Below are 25,827 nucleotides of genomic sequence, written 5' to 3'. Positions count from 1 at the left end.
AACAATTATCAAGTCAGAATAATCTTCTGAAAATCTGACGGCACATTCTAAGGGCCCATTCACACGTCCGTAGTGTATTGCGGATCCGCAATACACCCGGCTGGCACCCCCGTATAACTGCCTATTCTTGTCCGCAATTGCGGACAAGCATAGGACATGTTCTATTTTTTTCCGGACCCGCGGACCAGAAGATCGGGGGTGCACTCCGGAAATGCGGATGTGTGCTGTCCGCATTTATTCCTGCCCCATAGAGAATGAAAGGGTCCGCACCCGAACGGATGCGGACCCATTCTGCGGAAGTGTGAATGCACCCTAAAGAAAAGGCTATTCATTTGGCCTCTGCTTAGGACATAATCAGATACTAGACTTCACCAATATAGTTATCCTATATTTATTTCTTTTCCCGTAGAACTCGCCATTAAAACAGGCACAAGCAAGAGAACAACAAAGGTCAGAGGAAGCCAGAGGGCATTTATACCACAGCAGGTTAGACGTTTTTTATGGCCTCCTATTTCTGCTACAGTAAAATACCAATAATCCAGCATGTCTGGGACTAGTTATCGGATTATTGAAAATCATTAGAATTTTTAAAAGTACACTCATGCACACAGACATACATACACAATTATGTACACATGTACTTTATATATTTACCATGGTAGTGGTCTTTATAGCGGATGTTAGGCTCTTTTTGAATAAACCGGGCCAGGGCCCATATTACAATTATAGGCTTCACATGGAATGATATTGCAACACACATGGTTCCTATTGCCCATAGTTGTAAGGGAGGCCCTGCCCTAGTTCCAGACCATCAAATAAATGTAACAGTAGTCTACTTAAAGGGGTTGTCTCACTTCTGCAAATAGCATTTATCATGTAGAGAAAGTTAATACAAGCCACTTACTAATGTATTGTGATTGTCCATATTGCCTCTTTTGCTGGCTTGATGAATTTTTTTCATCACCTTATATCTTGCTCCTTTCCATGGTTACGGCCACCCTGCAATCCAGCAGTGGTGGCCATGCTTGCACACTATAGGAAAAAGCATTAGCCTATACACACAATCACGGTCCTGGCCACCAGGCCGACGCCTTTTCCTATAGTGTGCAAGCACGACTACCACTGGTGGGTTGCAAGGTGGACGTAACCATGGAAACAAGCAGTGTGTAATGTGATGGAAAAATGAATCAAGCCAGCAAAGCAAGCAATATGGACAATCACACTACATTAGTAAATGCCACTATTAACTTTCTCTACATAATAAATGCCACTTGCTGAAGTGACACAACCCCTTTAAGGTCTATTTTTGCAAGCTGCATTATTTGGATTGTCATACTATCGAGTAGTAGATTAATGGAGGTTTACAGTGTCTTGCTTAAAGGGATTGTTCCATATTGCCGTTTCCATGGCTAATATGTTACTAAACTCTGGCCAGGGGAGGCGGAGTTAACGGAGCAGCCGATGCTTCACTATTTCGGTAACTTATAGCACTGCATGGGAGTTATGCTAACTGTGTAGCACAGCAGGCTATGATGTCTCTGGAACTCATTAATTATGGAGACACTGTAGACTGCTGTGCTACACTGTTTACGTAGCTCTCGTGCACGTCTGTGGGAGTTATGGTAACAGTGGCGTATCACCTTGCATGGAAATGATAAGATGGAACAACCCCTTTAACTTGTCAGGTTTTTAGGGCTTGATGCAGATTTTGATATCCCCAGCATCAGTGTTGGACTGGAGTTTCTTTTGCTCATTAGATGAAATGATTGGGGGTCCATGCTTTAAAGGGCTTCTGTCACCCCCAAAACACATTATTATTTTTTTTTGGGCTTGTTAAAATCCTTATTTCTCGGCTATTTTCCTTGGGGGACACAGAAGACCTTGGGTATAGCTCAGCTCCCTAGGAGGCGTGACACTAAGTGAAAACTGTTAAGCCGCTCCTCCATCAGCTATACCCTCAGCCTGGAGAGAGAGACTGCCAGTTTTTGCTTAGTGTCCAAGGAGGCACGACACTCCCTGCTTTGCAGGGCTGTTTTCTCCTTGTTTATTTATTTATTTTTTAACTTTTTTATTTTTCTTCCAGACATCAGGGACAACAGAGACGCAATAGACCTCTCCCGGGGTCGAGCTGCGCCAGTGCCGGTCACTGCTGCCTCCCCCACAGAAGGCAAGGTGGCCTAGCTCCCCTGCATCCCGCCAGCGCAAGGGTCGCCCGCACGCCAAGTCCCTCTTCCAGCGTCCTGCCATTACGGTGCCAGTAGCTGAAGGGGCGACCCTGCTGGAACGGACCGAGGGTGAAGACGGCTGATGGTGAGAGTGGCTTCTCCAGCCCTACGTCCCCCTGGGTCTCCTGCGTGCCTGACCCCCATACTGTGCCTCTGGACCCTTCCCCTGCTGGACCTAGGCTGTCCTCTGGGGTGCCGCAGGGTGGCTATCTGCTCCCTGTTCCCTCTCCTCCCTTCCTGGCCTCCATGGGACATTGCAGCTGGCTGCAGAATAGGTTCAGCCACATTGCCTCCCTTCTCCTGCCAGAGTCCCTTCTATCCTCGGGCACCCGGTCTCAGGTTCACCCCCTTCCCCTTACCGGTGCGCTGCTCAGGGCATGGGGCCCGCTCCTGACGGAAGTGGCGTAAGGCCTCTCCTCCGGTCCGCGGGGTGGGCACCCGCGGCCGGCATGGACATTCCGGTTTACCGGGCGCCGCAAAATTTGGTCCAGGCTTCGCGGCCTGCTGGGCCGGAGCTCCTTCCCGGCCCCCTGACTTTTCCGGCCTGCGGGTTGGGCTCCAACAGGCCCCGGCAGGCCGTCGGTGCATTCCGGTCGGCCGGGCGCCGCAAATTTTGGCCCAGGCTTCGCGGCCTGCTGGGCAGCAATTCCGGCGCTCCATCCGGGCCCCTGACTCTTCCGGCCCGCGGGGTGGGGACCGGAGGCCGGTATGTACATGCGCCACTCCGGCTCAGGTCCCGGTGGTACCTCAAATACTGTGCGGCACCGGTCGGCCGGGCGCCGCAAAAATGTAGGCCCCGGCTTCACGGCCTACTAGGCCGCAAAATTCCGGCCTTTGTTGGAGGGGGCGGAAACTTCTCCAGGCGTGAATTCTTCCCGCCTGGAGGTTCCCCCGCCCCCAGGGGATCGCACGCCGCCCCCCAGGCCAGATCCCTGTTAACACTTGGGGTACCGGCCGGCTCCCAATGGGCATGTATGGCTGGCCCCTTTTTCCTGCCTCTCAGAGAGGCTGTGCCCCTGTATGTTGGCCCCCCTTTTCTGCCTCAGAGAGGCTGTGTTATTTAAAAAATAAAATAAAATAGATAACTAACGGATTTCTTGTGGGCTGCGCAGGACGCTGCAGCCTCATCCCTGTAGTGGTGGCATGGTGTCGCGCTCCCCGGCTGCGCCGCTGGCCAGGTGCATGTTCCCCTTCTAGGCGGTTTCTTGCCCTCTCCCGGGATACGGCGCTGGCCAAGTGCATGCGGCCCTTTCTGTGGGCAGAATTCGTCACCCTCTCCTGTTATGGTGCCTGCCATGTGCATGACCCCCCCCTCCTAGGCGGGATACTGCACTCTCCCTGGCTGCGGGCTGGCCTTGTGCATGACCCCCTTCTATAGGCGGAATACTGCACTCTCACCAGATACGGTGCTGGCCATGTCTACGGCCCCCTTCCATAGGCGGAACGCTGCACTCTCACTGGATTCGCTGCCGGCCATGTGCGTGACCCCCTTCCATAGGCGGAACGCTGCACTCTCACTGGATTCGTTGCCGGCCATGTGCATGACCCCCTTCCTTAGGCGGAATACTGCACTTTCACCGGATACGGTGCTGGCCATGTGCACGACCCCCTTCCATAGGCGGAACGCTGCACTCTCACTGGATTCGCTGCCGGCCATAGGCATGACTCCCTTCCGTAGGCGGAATTTTGCACTCTCACTGGATTCGCCGCCGGCCATGTGCGTGACCTCCTTCCTTAGGCGGTATGCTGCACTCTCATTGGATTCGCTGTCGGCCTTGGGCATGCCTCCTTCCCTCAGGTGGCATACATACACTCTCACTGACTGGAGTTGTTCTCTCGCCGGTAAGTTGCTGGCCACGTGCATGACCCCCCTTCCATGGCGGGGTGCTTGCACTCTCACTGGATCCGCTGCCGGCCATATGCATGACCCCCCTTCCGTGGGCGGTGTCCCGCACTCTCTGGATTCGCTGCCGGCCATGGGCATGCCTCCTTTCCTCAGGCGACATACACACACTCTCACTGACTGTGTTTGTTCTCTCGCCAGTACGTTGCTGGCCATGTGCATGACCCCCATCCATGGCGGGGTGCTCGCACTCTCCCTGGATGCGATGCTGGCCATGTGCATGACCCCCCCTTTCTGGGCGGCATACTGCACTCTCACCGGATACGTTGCTGGCCATGAGCATGGCCCGCTAACATGGGTGGAATGCTTGCACTCCCATTGGATACGGTGCTGGCCTTGTGCGTGACCACCCCTCATTCCATGGACAGAATTTTGCACGCTCACGAGATTCACGGCTGTCCCTGTATATGCTGTGCTGGACTTGTACATGTCCCCCTTCATTGGCGGAGTAGTTGCAACCTCACGAAATTCGGTGTTGGATGGATTATTGTACACTTAATGCTAGGATAACCCTGCGCATGTCCCCCTTTCACTAGGTGGACCTCCTGCGTTCCTGCTGGATACTGTGTGGCCATGTGCATGGCCCCCTTCTGGGCGAAATATGGTATGTCCTACTTCTCTGAAGTAGGTACGGGCCTTGGGCATTACCCCCTGTTGGGGCGGGCCTTTGCACTCTTGCCGACTGCAGTTTGCCAGGTACATTTCCCCCCTTTCTGGGCGGACTGCTTGCGTTCCATCGCATGCCATACTAGTCTTGTGCATAACTTCCTTTCAGGTTGCACTTTGCACTTCCGTAGATACTGTGGGATTCTGTGGCTGGCCCCCTTCGCTGAGTGACGATTTTGCAGTGAGCGGACGTTCTTGTGCGCTCTGTGCGTTGTTTGGGCCGTGTATGCCTTTTCCTCCCGTAGGTGGGTTGGCCTTTTCACTGCTTACGGGCTGCTCGTACGTATGCCTTCCTTCCTCCTGCGACATACTTTTTTCTTTTGGGATACGATGCTTGCAGCAAGCCTTGCACTCTTCTCTGAAGAGATCATTCTGTCCACCTGACCCGGACGGGCTCTACTTGCTCTCTACTGCACCGAGCTGGATTGTATATTGCGGTTCCGTTGTGACGGTATCCACCATGCTCGTTGGCCCTTCCGCCTGGGGAGTATTCGTGGTTCCTAGATGCGTACCCATTCGTCCTCCCGCGGCATTGCTTCCCTGCGCAAGCGGTCACATGGTCGAGAGTGCTGCCTGCAGCGCCCCTCGAATTCTACGTTGGCTCTGGCGGGACTACGGTTCCCTCGCCTACTACCATTTCCTCCTCTTCGGATGCAGTGTGGTATGAGTCCTTCCTGTTGGCGCCCTCTGCGCTTCAGTCTGATGTGCTACCTGGTTCGGGCCGCTCTTCTCGGGAAGGTCACCCAACTTCTCTTGGGTGCTCGAATATCCAGGTCCGGGGGACCTCCACTTTGGGTTCTTCAGGGTATTCGCCTTCTGCGAGGCGGTGAACCGGGCGTCTCACAGAGTAGCGGGGTTCTGCTTTTGAGCTGTCCTATGGCTTCTCTGTTGCTCACTCCTCCTTTCGGTTGGAGGGTGTTATGTCGGCCTCTGTCTCGACTGTTTTTTCTCGCCGGCTCTGTTTTGGCTCCCGCTCGGGGCATATCACTCCGATGTGGCTTCTGCCCCGGCCAGGCTTCAGGGCTGTTCCTTCACTGCCCTCCCCTCTGGGGAGAGCATGGTTGTTCACGTGGATGGTTCCGGTGTTCCTTGTGGCCTCCTACTGTCTCCCTCGTTCACACTGGCTGTACTAGCTGTGTGCCTATTTACCAGGTCTACCGCGCTCTGTCCTCCCGCTGGGTGCAGATTGCGTTTTCCATTCTGGGCAATGGTCCTGCTGTAGACTTACCTTCTCGGTAACTTGGGAGGACTACCCTTCGGTCACCTGGGGGTTTTACCTGGGGTTCTGTGGGAAGCTGGGCATTTCCTCGCTCTGCCTTTCTCTCCCCATGGTTCTGTCTTTCTCCAGTCCGGCCTGGACCTGGGACTGGGACTCTGTTACTTGAAGTGTCAAGGTCTGCGCTGTCCCTCCTCTTTCAGCGTTCCCTGGCCCTCTGGGCCTGTCAAGAGCTTATGCCACGGAGTGGCTCTTTCGTTCCTCTGTACCGTCCCCTGGTACCGCCCCTGGGAGCTACATACTGAGCTCTCGGCGCTCCAATCTTTCCCTTGGAGCCGTTACAGAAGTTCTCTCTATTCCTTCTGTCCTGTACGGTTGTGTTTCTGTAGCCATCGTGTCTCTGACGAGTGTCTGAATGGCGGCCCTTCTTGTTCCGAGCCTTATGTCCTTCCCCAGGACAGGGCTGTTCTACAGCCCTGTCCTTCCTTCTGAAGGTGGTATCTGCCTTTCATCTCTCTGAGGCTATCGTCCTCCCCTTCCCACCCCCGGGAATGGATACTTCACCGATTTGGACGTTGTTTGGGCCTCGCAGTTTTTACTTGGAGATCTCCGACTCTTGTCGACGCTCGGTCTCTTGTGTTTCCAGGAGGTCCGCGCAAAGGTTTGACGGCCTCCAGGGTGGCTTTCCTCCGCTTTATCAGAATGGCTATTGCTGAGGTTACCGCACCAAGGGCAGGGTTCTGCCTTTGGTGTCACCGTTCATTTCACCAGAGCGGTCGGTGCCTCCTGGTCTGTGGTCCCTCCCCTCTTGGACTGCTCTCGAACGTCCCAAGGTCTTCTGTCCCATCTCTCCCCCCCCCCCCAAGGAAAATGTGCGAGAAAACAAGATTTTTGTATAACTTACCAGTAAAATCTCTCTCGCTCTTCCTTGGGGGACACAGCACCCACCCATTCATTGTTTTTTCTGCACGGTTTCCGAATTTGTTTTACCCGTTAGGTAGTTGGCTTGTTGGTTCCACTTGTTGGACTTGGCCTTTTCTCACTACTTGGACACGCAACTGGCAGTCTCTCTCTCCAGGCTGAGTGTATAGCTGATGGAGGAGGGGCTTAACAGTTTTCACTTAGTGTCACGCCTCCTAGGGAGCTGAGCTATAACCAAGGTCTTCTGTGTCCCCCAAGGAAGAGCGAGAAAGAGATTTTACTGGTAAGTTATACAAAAATCTCGTTTTAACGACTATTCCCTATATAAAGCTCTTACCTTTTGTCTGTGGCTTTTTTTCCTTAAAAATCGATCTTTTAAAATATGCAAATGCCTTCACTACCAGCAAGTAGGGCGCCTACTTGCTGGTAGCCGCCGCAAAAAACCGCCCCCTCCTCCAGTTGATCGACAGGGCCAGGGAGTGCTCTCCTCCTCCGGCTGGCCCTGTCAGCATTTCAAATCCCGCGCCTGTCTTCATTCGGCGCAGGCACACTGAGAGGAGGACGCTCGCCTCCTCAGCACTCCCTCAGTGCGCCTGCGCCGATGACGTATTCTCTTTCGGTGACGTCATCGGCGCAGGCGATTTGAATTTGAGGAACTCTCAGCCTGTCAGTGTGATGTCCTGTTCTGACCTCTGCTCCCCTGACAGTATCACATAGCATTATACTGATTTCTAATGCTGTGTGACCCTTGCCAGAGTCCTGAAATCTATTCTATAACATTGACATAATACTGTCAGGTGATTCAGTAGATTCCAGGTCTCACAGGGACATACCGCCTTATAAATCAGTGTCTGGCCTTTCAATAAGGCTACATGCACACAAACGTTTTTTTTTTGCGGATAGGATGCGGACCCATTCATTTCAATGTGTCCGCAAGAAATGCCGACAGCACACCGTGTGCTGTCCGCATCAGTATGTCCGTTCCGTTGCGCCACAAAAATGTCTTATTCTTGTCCGTTTTAAGCATTGTTACAATGGATCCGCCAAAAAAACGGATGGCATACGGATCGCATAAAACTTTGTTCTAATACTGTACGGAGCAGGAGCTCTATACAGTATTAGAATGTATTGGCTCCGATGAGCTGAAGTTATTGCTTTGCGAAGTCTCGCGAGACTTCACATAATAGCTTCATAAATTAATTTCTACTGTAGAAAACCATTTTCCGAACTCTGGTTCGGTTCTTAATGTACCTTGGAACCGCACCAGAGTTTGGGAAATGTCTTTTTACAGTAGAAATCAATTTCTGAAGCTATTATACGAAGTCTCGGGAGACCTATCCTCAGGATCAGTAATTAGTATGAAAGTCTTGGAAAACCTCTTTAAGGCTTATAATGGTAGATATTTTGCAGTGCTTAGAGGAATTTCATGTTGTTTGTGTGATCTTGCAGAACCCAGGAAGAGCTGAAAAGGCCTGAATCTCTGAGTTTAATACAAAATAAGCATAGACAGCCATCACCACGTAGACAAACTGACAGGTAATGAAATTAACAATAGTTGTCTTATGTTAATTTCCCACTGTACAAAAATGTATTACAGTAACTTTTTTTTATTTTTTTTATGCAGCTTAGGCTACTTTCACACTCGTGTTTGGTGCGGATCAGTCATGGATCTGTACAGACGGATCCGTTCAGATAATACAACCGTCTGCATCTGTTCAGAACTATCTAGTTTGTATTATCTTTAACATAGCCAAGACCTAGGGTTGTTGCGGGTATAGAAATTTCAATACCCAATCGATACTTTTGTCCCGGTATCGATACGATACCGGGATTTACATTTTCTCGCCCATTTTCCTTGGGGGACACAGGAAACCATGGGGTATAGCTCTGCTCCCTAGGAGGCGTGACACTAAGTGAAAGCTGTAAGCCCCTCCTCCATCAGCTATACCCTCAGCCTGGAGAGAGAGACTGCCAGTTTTTGCTTAGTGTCCAAGGAGGCAAGACACTCCCTACTTAGGCAGGGTCGCTTTCCTATAATTTTTTATTTTTTGCGTTATTTGTTGTTTTTAATTCGGTTTTTTTCTACTTGCAGGGACAACAGAGGCGCACTAGACCCCTCTGTTTCTCCCGGGGTTGAGTTGCGCCAGTGCTGGTAATTCCACACTGCCGCCTCCCCCACAGAAGACAAGGTGGACCAGGGCAGCCTCGCTCCCCTGCGTCCCGCCAGCTCAAGGGTCGCCCGCACGCCAAGTCCCTCCCCCGGCTTCCTGCCACTGCGGTGCCAGTAGCTGAAGGGGCGACCCTGCTGGATGGATTGAGGGTGAAGACAGCGGATGGTGAGAGTGGCTGCTCCAGCCTCCCCCTTTCCCTCCCTCCCACCGCTGCTACGACCCACGAGCGTTTTCCATCCATCATCCTCCCCCCAACCCCCCCCCCCCCCTCCCCCCCCTCTCCCTTTCAGGGGCACATTTTCATTGGGGGCACCTTAATGGTGAGGGGGAACTTCAGTTAGACCGCCTCCCCACATTCCCTACCATCCCAGCTGGGAGGTTCGGTGCCCCTTTTCAGGGACACATTTTCTCTTGGGGGCTCTTACGGGCATAACAGGGCCGGCAACTTACCGGGCATCCTTTGGGGGGACTTCGGTCTTCTCCAGCGGCAGGGCATCAGGGGGACGGCTGTGGGCAGGAGGCCGTCTGCCTCATCCAGGCGCGGCGGGGGCCGCGTACTTGGCGCGAACGGCGCCATTTTAGCTTGGCCGGCACTTCATCTTTTTTGGGGGTTAAATCATTTTGCCGCGCGCGCGCGGTTCTGCCTTCTCCTTCAGCGCGGCGGGGGGGGGCGGAGCTTCCCCACATGCGCTCCGCTGCTTCCTGCTTCGTCGGGCAGCACATCTCTAGTGCTGCGTGGAATCCTCTGCTGCCGTCCGATCCTGAAGCTCTTCATCTTTCCTCAGGAGTCACCCTCCGTGCCTGCTGCCACTCCTCCACAGCCTCCTTCAGTCTGCTGCCCTTACTACTGCCGCTTGCGCTGTCCGCGGGTCTGGTAGGACTGTTAACCCCCTCCGTGCCACCAGTGCTGCTGCCTGGGTGTAATCCCTGTTCCGTTTTTTCTCTGGGGTCTCCCCCTTTAAGTGCAACATTTTTTTCACCATGTCAGACCCTTCTGCAGCCGCCAAGCCTTGGTACCATGCCTGTACCGCTTGTAGGGAACCCTTTCCCCGGGGGCAGTCTGATCCGCACTGTCCTGCATGCCGGGCTCCACCGCAGCCTCAGTCGCCTGCTGTGTCGCTCCCTGCTTCCTCTGACCCGCCTGACTGGGCTAGATCCCTGTCCCAGGCCGTGGAAAGCCTCACCCATGTCGTGGGCCGCCTAATAGACAGGCCGCCTACCCCGCAGGATGCCACTCTTACTGTCGCACCCTCCGGGTCCACCGCTTCTGCCGCTGCGGCGGGTTCACCCTCTCTTAGTGACCCTTCCCGAGCTAGGCACTCTCAGAAGCGTTTTAGAGTAGAGCGCGCCTCCTCCTCGGATGCCTCTCTCTCTCCGCCACGCGTGCGCACTCAGACAGGCCTCTCCTCTCCAAAGGATTCGCCCTCTGAAGGTGAATTGGCGGCTTCGGATTTGGAAATGGACTCGGCCCTGCCGTCCAAGCTAGCCTCAGCGATGGGTCAACTCATCTCTGATATTCGTGACACCTTTAAAGTGCAAGATGACCCCCCTAGCTCTGACGCAGCTAGCGTCTCCTTTATCAGACCCAAGCAGGCCTCCAAAGTCTTTCCAATCCACTCTGATTTCTCTTCCGTGGTGTCTAAGGCTTGGGCTCGCCCGGACGCCCGTTTTGTCAATCCCAAGAAGCTGGATATTTGCTATCCTTTTCCAGCCGATGTCGTGGCCACCTGGTCGTTCCCACCCAAGGTGGACCCCCCTGTGGCCCGTCTGTCAAAGACCACGGCCATTCCTGTTCCCGACGGGTCCTCTCTTCAGTCAGCGGAGGACCGTCGTATGGAGTCCCTTTCCAAGGGCATTTTTGCTGCCTCCGGTTCTGCCCTCAGACCGGTTTTTGCCTCTGCCTGGGCGGGTAAAGCAATCTCTGCTTGGGGTATGCAGCTGGAGCAGGAGTTGGACTCGGACGTCCCCATCCAGGACCTACGTTCCTTGGCCCAGCTTATTGTTCGGGCTGGAAATTTTGTTTGTGAGGCCTCCCTTGATGCGGGAGCCCTTATAGCACGCTCCTCCGCCCTGGCCGTTTCCGTCAGGAGGGAACTCTGGCTGAAGGTTTGGAAAGCGGACGCTGCCTCCAAACGTTCCTTGGCGGGGCTACCTTTTGCGCCTTTTCGGGGCCCGCCTAGACGAGCTTATTTCGGAAGCCACGGGTGGTAAAAGCACCCATCTTCCTCAACCCCAAGCCAGGGGCGCCCCCCGCGGACGCCCTGGTGCGTCTCGTTTTCGGTCCTCCCGCAGGACCTCTGGGGCTCGCCCCGCAGCTGCCGCTTCGGCCCCTCCCCAGGATAAGCGTAGGAAGCCGTTTTTTCGGGCGCAGCCCTCCTGGCGCAGGCCGCAGGCTGCCCGCACACCTGCAGCAAAGCAGTCCTCTGCCTGAAGGTGCGCCCCCACCCACCCGGGTGGGGGGCCGGCTCCTCCTTTTCAGGGACGTCTGGATGGCTCACGTCTCCGACGCCTGGGCTCTCGAAATTGTGTCTTCCGGATACAAAATCAAATTCGCGTCCTTCCCTCCAGATCGGTTCTTTCGCTCCCGCCCTCCGCGGGACCCGAAAAGCGCGGCCGCGTTCTCCGCGGCTGTTCAAGCCTTACTGGACAGGGGGGTGATTACCCCCGTTCCTCTAAAGGAAAGGTTCCAAGGGTTCTATTCGAACCTCTTTGTAGTTCCCAAGAAGGGAGGTTCGGTGCGGCCCATTTTGGACCTTCAAAAGGCTCAACCGTTTTCTCCTCCTTCGACGGTTTCGGATGGAGTCCCTCCGTTCCGCGGTGGCTTCCCTGGAGCGGGGACATTTCATGTCTTCCATCGATATACAGGATGCCTACCTCCATGTTCCGGTAGCCCGGTGTCACCATCGCTTCCTCCGATTCGCCGTGGGGGACCTTCACTTCCAATTAGTCGCCCTTCCCTTTGGGCTGGCGACAGCCCCCCGGGTGTTCACCAAGGTCCTGGCCCCGGTTTTGGCCTTACTCCGCTCCAGGGGTGTTTTTCTGCTGCCGTACTTGGACGATATCCTCATCAAGGCTCCTTCCCTTTCTCAAGCGGCTGCCAGCGTGGATCTCACTCTAGAGACCCTGGCGAGGTTCGGTTGGGTCATCAACTTCCCCAAGTCCTCCCTTCCCCCCTCCAGACATCTGGCCTTCCTGGGAATGCTTTTAGACACGGGAGCGGCGGAGGTACGTCTTCCCTCGGAAAAACGTCTGACCCTCCGTCGGGCGATTCGGGGTCTCCTTCTCCACCGTCGACCGTCCTTCCGCTTCTGCATGCGGGTCTTGGGGCAGATGGTTGCCTGCTTCGAGGCGATCCCATTTGCGCAGTTTCACTCCCGCCCTCTCCAACGGGCGATCCTCTCCTCCTGGGACAAATCGCCGGAGTCTCTGGACCATCCCTTCCGTCTATCGCCTCCGGTGCGGTCATCTCTCCGCTGGTGGTTACAGGTCCCTCTTCTGGGCAAGTCCTTTCTGCCGCTCAACTGGCTGGTGGTTACAACCGATGCCAGTCTCTTAGGCTGGGGAGGCGTGTTTCCTCCCCGATCCGTCCAGGGCATTTGGTCTCCATCGGAGTCCAAACTCTCGATCAATGTCCTGGAGCTGAGAGCGGCCCTTCTGTCTCTGCGACACTGGACTCATCTGCTGCGGGGTCATCCAGTTCGTGTGCAATCGGACAACGCCACGGCCGTGGCGTACATAAACCACCAGGGGTGCACTCGCAGCGCAGCAGCAATGCGGGAGGTCACCTGCATTCTCCTTTGGGCGGAAGCCCACGTCCCGGCTCTATATCTGCAATTTTTATTCCAGGGGTGGACAATTGGGCGGCGGACTTCCTCAGTCGCACCACCGTCGACCCCGGCGAGTGGTCTCTTCACCCGGAGGTGTTCGAGGCCATTTGCCTTCGTTGGGGCATGCCGGACGTGGACCTCATGGCCTCCAAGTTCAATCACAAGGTCCCCGCCTATCTGTCCAGGGCCAGGGATCCGGGAGCTTGCGGAGCCGACGCCCTCGTTCTTCCTTGGCGAGGCTTCGCGCGTCCATACATATTCCCCCCCATCCCACTCCTGCCCAAGGTCCTTCGGAAGATCGCGGCGGAAGGCGTCTCGGTGATTCTGGTCGCTCCGGACTGACCCCGCCGGTCTTGGTACGCCGACCTAATGCTGCTCCTGGCGGACGCGCCCTGGCCGCTGCCCGCCAGGGAAGATCTTCTCTCTCAGGGACCGATCTTCCACCCGCGTTTAAGGTCCCTACGTTTGACGGCGTGGCTGTTGAGACCACCGTCCTGACGCGTAGGGGTTTTTCTGCGGACGTCGTCCGCACCATGATCCGCGCTCGTAAGCCGTCCTCTTCTAGGATCTATTATAGGACCTGGAGGACCTATTTGGGGTTCTGTGCCGATCTGGGGATTCCTCCGCTCCGCTTTTCTCTCCCCACCGTTTTGTCTTTCCTTCAGAGTGGCCTTGCCCAAGGTCTGGGTCTTAGTTCTTTGAAGGGTCAGGTGTCTGCGCTGTCCATTTTGTTTCAGCGCCCACTGGCCCCCCTTGGTCCTGTCAAGACTTTCCTTCAGGGCGTGGCTCACGCGGTTCCTCCGTACCGCCCTCCGGTACTGCCCTGGGACCTGAACCTGGTTCTCTCTGCGCTCCAGGCTTCTCCTTTCGAGCCTCTGCGGACTGTTTCCTTGCGGCTTCTGTCCTGCAAGGTTATTTTCCTTGCAGCCGTCACCTCTCTTCGGAGGGTGTCCGAATTGGCTGCACTCTCCTGTCTGGAACCTTTCCTAGTGTTCCACCAGGACAAGGTGGTTCTTCGTCCGGTCCCTTCCTTCCTTCCTAAGGTGGTCTCCACCTTTCATCTGAACGAGGACATCGTTCTCCCCTCCTTGTGTCCTTCCCCTTCCCACCCCCGGGAGAGGAAGCTTCATCGCCTGGACGTTGTCAGCTCTTTGACAGGTAACCAGCTCTTTCAGGCGTACTGACTCGCTCTTTGTGGTTCCGGAGGGGTTGCGCAGAGGGATGGCGGCGTCCAAAGTTGCTATCGGCCGTTTTGTCAAGATGGCTGTTACTGAGGCTTATCTCGCCAAGGGCAAGGTTCCGCCCCTTGGTGTTACCGCTCACTCCACTAGAGCGGTCGGGGCTTCCTGGGCTCAGAGGAATCGGGCTTCTACGGAGCAGATTTGCAAGGCGGCCACTTGGTCCTCCTTGCACACCTTCACCAAATTCTACAGGGTGCATACTCATGCGTCGGCTGACGCTGCTTTAGGCCGTCTGGTGTTGCAGGCGGCAGTTGATTGATGCCTCTGGGTGTTGGTCTGGTTGTTCTGGTCCCTCCCTTCTGGGACTGCTCTGGAACGTCCCATGGTTTCCTGTGTCCCCCAAGGAAAATGGGCGAGAAAAGGAGACTTTTGTATATCTTACCAGTAAAGTCTCTTTCTCGCTCTTCCTTGGGGGACACAGCACCCGCCCTTCATTTGAGTTTACAGTTGTGGTTCCGGCTTGGTTGCCCCCGTTGGGGCTTGACAGTTCTTTTTTTCCGGTTGGTGGTTATCTTTCACTACTTGGACACGCAACTGGCAGTCTCTCTCTCCAGGCTGAGGGTATAGCTGATGGAGGAGGGGCTTACAGCTTTCACTTAGTGTCACGCCTCCTAGGGAGCAGAGCTATACCCCATGGTTTCCTGTGTCCCCCAAGGAAGAGCGAGAAAGAGACTTTACTGGTAAGTTATACAAAAGTCTCCTTTTTTCGATACTGGCCTGCGCTGCTGCGCAGTCTAGTATCGCAGAACATGAGCGTGCTGCTGTCAGCACGCTCATGTTCTCTCAGAAGCACAGGGGAGAAGGAAGCAGTCTCCCCCTCCCCCTGTACTGCTGCTGCCACGGAGGAGGGGTGGGCGCACTGCGCCACCAATGATAGGACTTTTACTACACAGAGCGGCGCCCAGAGATGTCCCAGCACTTACCATTATTCCTGGGCGCCGCTCCGTTCACCCGTTGTGCCCCATTACTGTCTCCTCTCCTGCTCCATATGCTAATTACTATCGGAGCAATGGGGAGGAGACATCAGCTTCTCTAGTGGGCGTTCCTTCTCCCTGCGCTGCGATTGGACAGCGCTACAGCCAGGGAGAAGGAACGCCCACTAGAGAAGCTGATGTCTCCTCCCCATTGCTCCGATAGTAATGAGCATATGGAGCAGGAGAGGAGACAGTAATGGGGCACTGCGGGCGAAAGGAGCGGCGCCCAGGACTAATAGTAAGTGCTGGGACATAGCTGGGCGCCGCTCTGTGTGGCCTAATACTTAGTCTGGACCCAGGAAAAGTAGTCTTTAACACATAATACAGGAGGCGGGTGCCGGCAGCAGAATTGCATTGCCGGCACCCTGCCCCTGACAGGGAGCTGCGATCAGCGGCAGTTAACCCCTCAGGTGTGGCACCTGAGGGGTTAACTGCCGCTGATCTGCCAGTACCCGCCTCCTGTATTAAGGGGTAATTATCATTGGTGGCGCAGTGCGCCCTCAACCCCCCACCCTATTAAAATCATTGGTGGCACAGTGCGCCGGCCCCTCTCAACCCCCCAGTATTAAAACCATTGGTGGCAGTGGCCACAGGGTCCCCCCCCCCCCCCTTCCTCATTGGTGGTGCAGTGGCAGCTTCTGATCGGAGCCCCAGCTGTGTAATCCTGGGGCTCCGATCGGTTACCATGGCAGCCATGCTACTGAAGCCCTGGCTGCCATTGTGCACAGAGCAGCAGGGACAGTGTGAGGTATGAGGTCCTAGAGCTCTATCAGGGTGAATAGGACAAGGGATGAAAAAAATCCCAGGTTCTAGCCCCTAAGGGGGGAAATGGTTATTAAATAAAAAGTGTAAAAAAAAAAAAAAAGTTAAAAACCCCCCACCAAAATATTAGGTATGAATCACCCGCTTTCCCAATTTCACATATAAAATGTATAAATAATAAACATATTACATATCGCCACGTCAGAAAAGTCCAAACTATTAAAATCTATGCGGTGAACGCCGGAACAGAAAAAAATAAATAAAAACTGCGCGATTCGCCATTTTTTAAAATGCTGCATGCACGTGGCTTTTTTGGTTTATTTTTTTTTTACATGGTATCGAGTATCGCAATACTTTTTCATGGTATCGAAACCGAATCAAAAATTTGGTATCGCAACAACTCTAGCCAAGACGGATCCGTCTTAAATACCATTGAAAGTCAATGGAGGACGGATCTGTTTTCTATTGTGCCAGATTGTGTCACAGAAAATGGATTCGTCCCCATTGACTTACATTGTGTGCCAGGACCGATCTGTTTGCCTCCAATGCAGAATGTAGACGGAACGGAGGCAAACTGATGCATTCTGAGCGATCCATTCAGAATGCACTAGGGCAAAACTGATCCGTTTTGGACCGCTTGTGAGAGCCCTGAACGGATCTCGCAAACGGAAACCAAAACGCCAGTGTGAAAGTAGCCTTATGATATGATAGCCCTAAGAAATTTGCACTAATGTTGAATCTCTTACCATATTGTACCAGAGCTGCATACTTGACATGGTCATGATTTTTACTAAACCACTTTATATGACAGTCAAATACGTAGCTTCAGACATTAACCCCTTAATGACTGGGCAATTTATTTATTTTATTTGTTTTTTACTCTCAGCCTTCCCAAAGCTATAACTTTATTTTGCTGTTCACATACCCGTATGTGGGCTTGTTTTTTGTGGAACAAGTTATGCTTTCTAATGGCACCATTTACAGTTGCATGCAATGTAGTGACAAGCAGGGAAAAAATTCCAAATGGAGTAGAATTATAAAAATGAATTTTGCCACAGTTTTATTGGTTTTGTTTTTACAGTGTTTCTTTTTTTTTTTTTTTTTTTACTTTTATTTGTACATAGCTGTGTGAGGGCTAATTTTTTTGTGGGGCAATCTGTACTTTTCATTGATAACAATGAGTAGTTTGGGGTCTGTATGACTTTTAGATCATTTTTTTTTTTTGGGAGGTGGAGCGACCAAAAAATGGCAAATCAGCGATTTTGACATTTTGCTGTATGGGATAAATATTTAATACTTAGTTTAATAGTATGGATGTTTTCTTAATTTTTTTAATTAACTTAAACTTAATTTTTAACTTTTTAACTTAATTTTTTTTACAATTTTTAATATTTCTCATAGGGAGCTATAACAAGCAATTATTAGATTTGTTTTTCTCATGGACTCCAATGCATTAGGGGCTCCATAGGTACTAGTGAGCCTTGGATCACTCAGGAGGCCCAAGGCTGTCACACACTGCATCAGACTCCCCCGATTCTCGCTGGTGCACAGTCGGGAGCACCGCTCTCCTGGTTTTTGACCTCACAGATGCTGTGGTTACATTTAACCACGGCATCTGAGGGATTAAATGTGTGCAATCAATTTTATTGCTGAAGATTTATACTTTTCTGCTCCCTGCTCCAGTCTTCCGCGTTGCCCGTGCTGTTTATGTACTTCTGCCCATGGGCATGGTCACATGTACCGCTCTACCAAATTACTGGCTTCAGCAGTGATGTGAGCCTTGTGGCCACATCATTGCTGCGGCTGGTATTGTGACCATGGCCAGCCAGATTTAAACAGCGCGGGGGCCATAAGATGGAGAAAGCGTAGGCAACACTGAGGAGTGGAGTAGGTAAGTATGAATCTTCTGTTTCAGAGGGCATGCTGCAGGCACTTGATAAGAAATAATTACTGGAAATTCCCTTTAATGTGAGCAGTGGTTTTCCATGGACCGTGGGTTGAAGTATGGTCTTTTTTTCCCGTGATTATAGTCTAGGGGTCTGTGAAAACCATGGACACAACACGGATGCCATACACGTTTGATCCGTGGTTTTCACAAATCTTTACTAGCAGATGCAGTGTCAGTGGAATACGGATTACACATGGAGGGCAAAAAACGGGCACGTGGACTAAGCATGGATTCTTCATGTCTTCATCGACATGATCATCTTGTCAAGGATGTCATCACGGACATGTGAATGAGGCCTAATTTAGCACTGACCTGCAGCATTGCAGTAGATATGCAGTTTGTTGGTGTTATAGTAAAGAATATTATTATTTTAAAGTTATTACAATTTCTCACTTGAACTATTTATTTTATCTTTTTATTCTTTTTATCTTTTAGATCCCAGGTGGATGCTACATATCTTCTATCCTTGATAAATAGTCCAAACCAGGTAATGTCTGGAGAAAGGATGTGCTAGTTTCTGGGACATAATCTCATGCTGAACACTGCTTTCTGTGCTGTAGTGTCTGGATCTTTATTTTTATTTTATCTCTGTAGGATGTATGAAAGCAATAGAAGTTTTATAATTGGCTCTAACGTTGTACCCTTTTTTTTCTGGTTGTTTTAGACAAAAACAGACCGACATAGAAGAGAAATATTAGAAAGCACCAGGAGGGAGGCACAACTGGCGGCTCAGCAGTATGAGGAGGAGAGGATAAAGGACAGGTCCTTACATACAGACTCTTTAAAAGTAAGCGTCTGTGTCCATCATAAAGACTAGCCTTATTAGTAATTACCGTACATATTTGCAAATTTTTTATGTATTTTAAGTGTACGTTCACTTGTTATATCTGGATATCAGTGTCATTTAGAGCTGCCTTAGAATTTTACTAGTTTCATGCCTTACTGGGGTCTGTCACTCCATTTGGGCATCTCCGTACCGCAGTTGTTGCTGTTCTAGTGGATAGGTGATGACTTTCTATGCAAAATTGTCTTAGTCCGATGGTGGGTCCATAAATAGAAAAACCCAAGAAAATGTACCACGTTTCAAATCACATCTGTCAGCATGATCAACCCTATTAAACCAGACATATTACCTTGTAGGGTTGATCATTCTGATTAATTTAATAATTTTTTTTGTTTGTATCTTTAACGGCTACTGAGAAATGTGTACTTTTAATTTTATGCAAATTAGGTTGTTGGAACACTGAGGAGCCGTCGTAGAGAGAATACCTACCTTGTGATCCTCCTAGGAGCTACCCTGTTCTGCTGTGTGTGACGCCGCCAGCACCTCCACTTCTAGGTGGACTGAGGCGTCGGCAGAGCAGTGCAGTGGCTGGGAAGATCGCAAGGTAAGTATTCACTTGTCCCTGCACAGGCCTCGCTCTCCTCAGTAGAGGCTCCACTGCCACCAATGAGTGCTGGCAATCAAATATACTGCATAGAACGTTATCAAAATCATGCATTCCGGGTGGTTCAAGCCCACCCAGGGACGCCAAAAAAATAAATCATGCATTCCTAGTGGAATTCACAAATTGCTTGGACACTAATGACTTAAAATTATTTCTAAGGAACCATATAATAGCCCTGTGCGCGTAGCAGTAGCGGTGCTCCAAGAACAATGCCAACCCCTGTGTGTTCCAACTGCCTAATTTGCATAGAAATAAAAGGACATATTTCTCGGCAGCAGTTGAAGATACAAACAAAAGAAATATATTGTTTTAATAAGCATGATCAACCCAACCAGGCAATATGCTGGGTTTAATGGCATTGATCATGCTGACAGCATATATAGCAGGTGTCTGACACCGTAAACCTTTGTTCAGATAATATGTTCTTAACTTTTCTCCAAACTCCACTGTATTGCCAAAAGAATGTGGGAAACTGACCACACCTTTCTGGAACTTTTTAGGCATCCCATTCCGAAACAATATGCATTAATGTTAAGTTTACACAATTAAACCAAAAAAGCATTTGTGAGGTCAGTTTCTGATGATGGCCAAGATCGTCGGCTCAGGGTCATCATTCCAGTTAATTCTAAGGGTGTTTTACAGGGTAGAGGTCAGAGCCCTGTACTCGTCACTTAAATTCCTCCACACCAAACTGATCACATCATGTCTTTGTGGACCTCACAAAGGCCCTTTCCCAAACTGTTGCCACAAAGTTTTAAGCATATAATAATCTAACAGTATCTTAGTATGGTGAGTCAGCCAGCTCTAGGAAGAGTCCTGGTTGTTCCAAACTACTTCCATTTTAGAAATATGGAGGTCACTGAGCTCTTGGTAACTTTCAGTGCAGCAGAAAGACAGGGTTGTGTCTTTCCAAATCATCTCTAGTCAACTCATTTCACCACAGGTGGGCGCCAATCAAGGTGTATAAACATCTCAGAGGCTTGGGAGGCCCCAGAGCTAAATTTCAAGTGTCATAACAAAGGGTTTGACACGTATGTCAATGCAAATTTTAGTTTCTCCATTTTAATAAATTTGCAAACATTTCTAAAAATCTGTTTTCACCTTCTCATTATACCCCAGATTGATGTGAAATTTTTTTATTTTTTATTTTTAGCCGAAGGCCGCAGCATAACAAAAAAATGAAAGGGACCGAACACTTTCCATCTTATTTCTCTCTCTATATCTATCTAGTCTATAAGTGAGATTTGTGTGTGGCTTGGATGCCGTTGATTGCTAGTTGACATTCTTGACATGCCTTAGCTAGTTTTGCAGGGTGAAGTATGCAATGCTTGGTCGCTCTCCTATGTGTCGTTGCCTCACTGTAGTCAGTATTGACTTTTCTAGTGTCAGTCTGTCATGTTGGTTGATTCTTTGAATAAATCAGACTAAATAAGCTTCCACACATTCCATCTTTAACAGTAGCTTGTGGCCACATACAATTTTTTCACACATTAGCTATACTCTGTATACTGCCACACAGCTAGTATTTTGGTATTTCAAACAGAAAAAAAATGGGATCCGGTAGATGAATTAAAACCATTGAATACTTAGTGCTTGTACACACAAGGAAAACACTACAGTAAAATTGCTTACGCATTTCGACCGGGTCTTAATCATAGCATATAAGCTCACTACACGTGTATGTTTGTTTGCATTTTGCGTATTTCATTCCAGTAATTCCATTATTTTCTCTTCTCCAGCAGAAAACCTTGAGTCCAGAGAAGCAGAGTCCGCTGGACAGTGAGGTGAGGGTGTGTGTGTTCTTGAGATTACGGAGTGTGTTAACCACTTGTAACGGTTTATAAGAATACCTTAGCTATAAAAACTACTAAAAACTGTACCTTATCTCAGATGGTTGTAAAAGCATGTTTAGTTTTTTCTTTTAAACCCAAGTGTTATATTTTTCTAAGATGTTTGGGGTTTCCAGCTGAGCAGTCCTGTCTTTTATTACATCTGTTGTACAATCTGCATGTGTGCACTACTTAGGCTTCATTCACACGTGAGTGGAACACGGTCCGTGAGATACCGGACTGGCATCCTACTTAGTGCAGGAGCGCACGGCGTCATTGATTGCTATGACGCCGTGCGCTTTGTGCTGCAGTACAGTAATACTCGTATAGATCATACGAGTGTATTACTGTACTGTGGCACAAAGCACACACCGTCATAGAAACCAATGTAGCCGTGCGCTCCTGCACGAAGTAGGATGCCAGTCCGGTATCTCACGGACCGTGTTCCACTCACGTGTGAATGAAGCCTTAACCAGTTCAAGATTTAGCCGTTAATCCCCCTTACTGACCAGGTGCATTTTCCATTTCTCTTGTAGTACATGCGTATTTGAAAGCCATAACTATTTTTCGGTTTAGTTGCGTAAATCATAAGGTCATACTTATTTATTTTTTTTCTTCTTTTTGCTGATTTCTCCTGTAACTAGGGCTGACATAGCGGCTGTACAATCTCAATGCATAGCTGATGTGGGTCTAAGACCAAGCAGCTCATGTAGAGAAGTAATTCCTAGGACCAGAGCAGGAAGAATCATTGCTGTTTCCTATTATGCGTGCATAGTGCTCCTTGAGAGCTCAGTGTACAGGGAGGGAGAAGGCAGGGACGGTAAAAAAAAAATCTTTGCCTTATGGGAAGCCCAGCTGTGAACTCTGCAAGGACGTTCAGAAAGGTCCTTGCCGATGTAAGTGCCAACTGCCCAGACATATATAATCAATGGGCTTTCCTTTAAGTGGTTAAAGGAGTTGTCCCACAAGTAAATATTAAATTACTGGTTATTTCTTGCAAAAAAGTTAAAACTTTAGGTCATAAAAAAATGTTTCCAAGTTTAGATATTTTTACTTGTTGGGGTGATCCCTGGCGTTCTTTTTATTCCATCCTCAGAACGTCCACCTTATGTGGCCAATGCTATTGAGAAGACTTCACTTCTAGTGTGCTGATTCTTATTGGCTGGCATCGTAGTTATTGGGAATGTGCTTGCGTGAGCCCATACTAAAGATCTGTATGGTTCCAATTTAAAAAAACAAATGTGGCAAGCATTGCATGCTGTATTCCAGAAATATTCAGCCCTATAAGCATCTCCTCTAAGGGCATTATTACAGATGCACCAAACAGCATATGGATGGCCCACAGCTCAGTAATACACACCTCTAGGCACTTTGTGTGACTACGGACAGGGGCCATGTACACGGTGAGGCTGTGTGATGGCACCTTACTGTATTAGTGTTTTGTGAAATATCAAAGTCTAAATCTACAAGTCTTCCCTGCTGGATGATTCAGATTGCTTGCATCCTGTGGTATCATCTCAGTCGGCATCTGCGCTGTTTAGGTAGCAGCCTGTGAGCTTGCTACTCAGAGCTACGGCACAGGCTTGAGATTCACGGGGCCAGGAGATTTGGCTGGCCCTGTAAATCAAAGGTTAAGGAGGAGTTTCTTGAGTAGCAGGGCCAGCCCCTCCTGATATATGAACGTATTAGATTCGTCATCTCTAAGTAACAATCATAGCCCTGGTTACTGGGAACCATAACAGTATATTCTTGTTTCTCTGAGGGATAGAGGGACACTGTTCTATTTGTGCCTAGACCAGAAGGTCTACCTTATTAATAACGTTTTAAATATTTAGTGGTTGTCCGGACTCTAGATACACAGCAAATGTCATGAATATCAGTGGGGATCCAACAACCGGCACTTGAATGAGCCGCAGCAACTTGGCATGGCCACTACGCAGTGGATGAAATTGTCTGATGTCCACTGTGGTATTTCTGGCAGATAAGTGAGGGTGTTGCACTTCCATTGATCTGATATTGATGACTTATTCTAAGGATAGGTCATCAATATCTAGGGCCCAGACAACTCCTTTAATGAGATGGCCACTAATTCATATTTTCATCAACCTTGGTTGTTCAGTAAGCCAGGATCTACTAGATTAACGTTGTTTCTGTGTTTTTGTTCCTTGCATGTCCATGACTACCTCTGTCATTTCCACTGCTACACTGATAGTCATTAAACTCCGTAGTGGTGTTACTCATATGAAGGCTAGGCTGGCAGGAGATGTTACGCAACCATATAGTGCCTGCCAAATAACAGCTCTGTGGCAATTAGTAGTGTAAGGAAATATGTAGCTGCCTTGTCCATAGGTCCAGACACCAAGTGTTGGATTGAAGGAGGAAACTTTGGGTGACCAAGCCTTCAGGACCATGTCTTTTGTGCAGCCACATAGGTCACACACCGTGCTTTCACACAATAGCCCTACAACTATACGTTAGATTGGAAATTTCTTAAAGTAGATTGCACCATGACAGACAGATTTGGCATTATCTCGCCTGATGCTGATTCTGTTTCTTTGCAGTTTTCTTAGGAGGTGCTCTTTTTTTCACTCAGTGTCCCAACCATTTTCCATAAACAAAGCTGCTTCTCTCCATTTGTGTCGCCATCCAGTATCTGAACATTTGCATTTTATTATTTTTCTTTTGTTTGAGTTTGTGCGTTTTTGACATTGCTCCATCTCTCCCTGCCTCCATCTCAGTGTTCCCTCCCATCCAGACGCTCCCAGCATACAGATGATAGTGCCCTCTTAGTGGTAAGAACCCTGCATGGAATGATCTGGCACCTTCAGCATGACAGTTCCTTGTGGAATCATTAGTGGAAAATGCATGTCAACAGCATAAACCAGGACCGTTCCTGCGCTGACTTGAAGTGAAGATTTTCCTGAGTTTGCAGCATTTTTTCACAAATCCTTAGGAAATGCGAAAGCTTTGCATGGCGTGCTGGTTTATAGTAGTGTGATTTTGCTGTGGAGATTTTACTTCAATGTAATCACAATTTATTGGTGCTTAAATTAGTAGCATATATGCAACTTGTCTGCTTCAGCTCTTCTATGTGTTTGGAAATGCTGCATGCAGCGGTCTACAGAAAGCATCCTATAGAAATATGAATGGATGTATACCTTACATCAGTGTTCCTCAACTCCAGTCCACAGGGCTCACCTGCCGGTCATGGCTTGAGAATCTCCTACAGAATAACTACCTGTGGTAAGTCCTGATGCATTGACACAAATTATATCTCACGCTCAATAATAAGGAAATTATGACCGGCAGATGAGACCTGGAGTCGAGGAACACTGCTTTACGTGACCGCCACTTAAGAAATATTCTGAAGCATAAGGATAAAATGACAATGTGTATAACGGCAGAGTCCTGGTTTATGCTGGTAAGGGATGGCTGATTTTTCTCAAATATTGCTGTAACATAAAATGGTAAACTGCTCACATTTCTTGGTGATAATGTGAATCTACAAGTCTAGTTTATCTCAGTCAATAGTCTTAATGAATATTTGTAGGCAGTAAAAGGTATCTTAAAGGGCCTATCCTTAGAAGATGTGATCAATATTAGATCAATGGGATCGACTCTTGGAACTACCACTGATTCAGTTTGAAGGAGCCATGTGCAGCAGTCTCTATATCGTTTACTTTGGTCCGTACTGCACAATGGTACTACAGGGGAAACTTGAAAAATTTGAATATTGTGCAAAGTTCATTTATTTCAGTAATGCAACTTAAAAGGTGAAGCTAACATATGAGAGACTCATTACATGCAAAGCGAGATATTTCAAGCCTTTATTTGGTATAATTTGGATGATTATGGCTTACAGTTTATGAAACCCCAAAGTCACAATTTTGAGGTACCCTTTGCTCAGGGGGTATGGATTAATTAGCTGACTAGAGTGTGACACTTTGAGCCTAGAATATTGAACCTTTTCACAATATTTAAATTTTAAGTTGCATTACTGAAATAAATGAACTTTTGCACGATATTTTAATTTTTTGAGTATCACCTGTATGTGCTTGGTATTGTACCTTTTCCTCTTCAATCACTGTATTGGGATTCTGAGAGCATGACTTCCCCTAATCTAATATTGATGGCCTATCCTGGATAACCCCTTTAGTGCTTTGATTTAGCTCTCATGCTCTAAACTTTTCACACTTACTGTGCAGAAAGATATGTAAAATATCTTTTTGCCACCATTTTTACTTCACTCTCCCCCTCCCATGTTACTCACAGAAAAGTGACTTGTGGAGCCGTTTACTGGTGTCCTTACACTGCTGCTGTAGTGACTGCCTGTGACATAGAGGGGGGTTTCGTTACAAATGCAATGGTGACTCTGCAAAATTACCTCGTTGTCACGGCAGGGACAGCTTTAACAACGTCTATCTCTTGGCTGCCGGTACTGCTAAGATCAGTCACAAATTTTCAGATTTTAAAGTTTAAAAGCATTAGACATGAAATGTGTTTTCCTTTGCTCCTTCCTTAAAGGAGTTGACCCACAAAAAATATTCTACAGTTTTCAAACAGTCACCTGGATCTGAATACTTTTGTAATTGTATGTAATTAAAAATTGTGTACAACCATTGAGTTATTCAATGAAATGTATCTGTATAGCGCCACCTGTTCTTTGTTCTTTTACTTATTCCTTTGTCCTTCTCCC

General features: G+C 49.4%; 1 protein-coding gene across 7 annotated transcripts in view; it reads left to right on the top strand.

Annotated features, from left to right (window-relative positions):
- Positions 1 to 25,827, top strand: part of LRCH3 (leucine rich repeats and calponin homology domain containing 3) — a 98,439-nt gene that overhangs the window by 51,337 nt on the left and 21,275 nt on the right. For 3 of the 7 annotated variants that reach the window (XM_040428468.1, XM_040428466.1, XM_040428469.1), the window contains exons 10-15: positions 410 to 486; positions 8,381 to 8,467; positions 18,290 to 18,341; positions 18,519 to 18,641; positions 21,042 to 21,086; positions 23,870 to 23,923. In XM_040428468.1, coding sequence (XP_040284402.1) covers positions 410 to 486; positions 8,381 to 8,467; positions 18,290 to 18,341; positions 18,519 to 18,641; positions 21,042 to 21,086; positions 23,870 to 23,923 — 438 coding nt within the window. The remainder of the gene's footprint in view (positions 1 to 409; positions 487 to 8,380; positions 8,468 to 18,289; positions 18,342 to 18,518; positions 18,642 to 21,041; positions 21,087 to 23,869; positions 23,924 to 25,827) is intronic. The other 4 variants (XM_040428467.1, XM_040428470.1, XM_040428472.1 and 1 more) reach the window with 3 other exon arrangements.

Source organism: Bufo bufo, chromosome 4 (assembly GCF_905171765.1).
Source record: "Bufo bufo chromosome 4, aBufBuf1.1, whole genome shotgun sequence".
NCBI classification, from domain to species: domain Eukaryota; kingdom Metazoa; phylum Chordata; class Amphibia; order Anura; family Bufonidae; genus Bufo; species Bufo bufo.
This window is presented reverse-complemented; position numbering and strand designations above follow the sequence as displayed.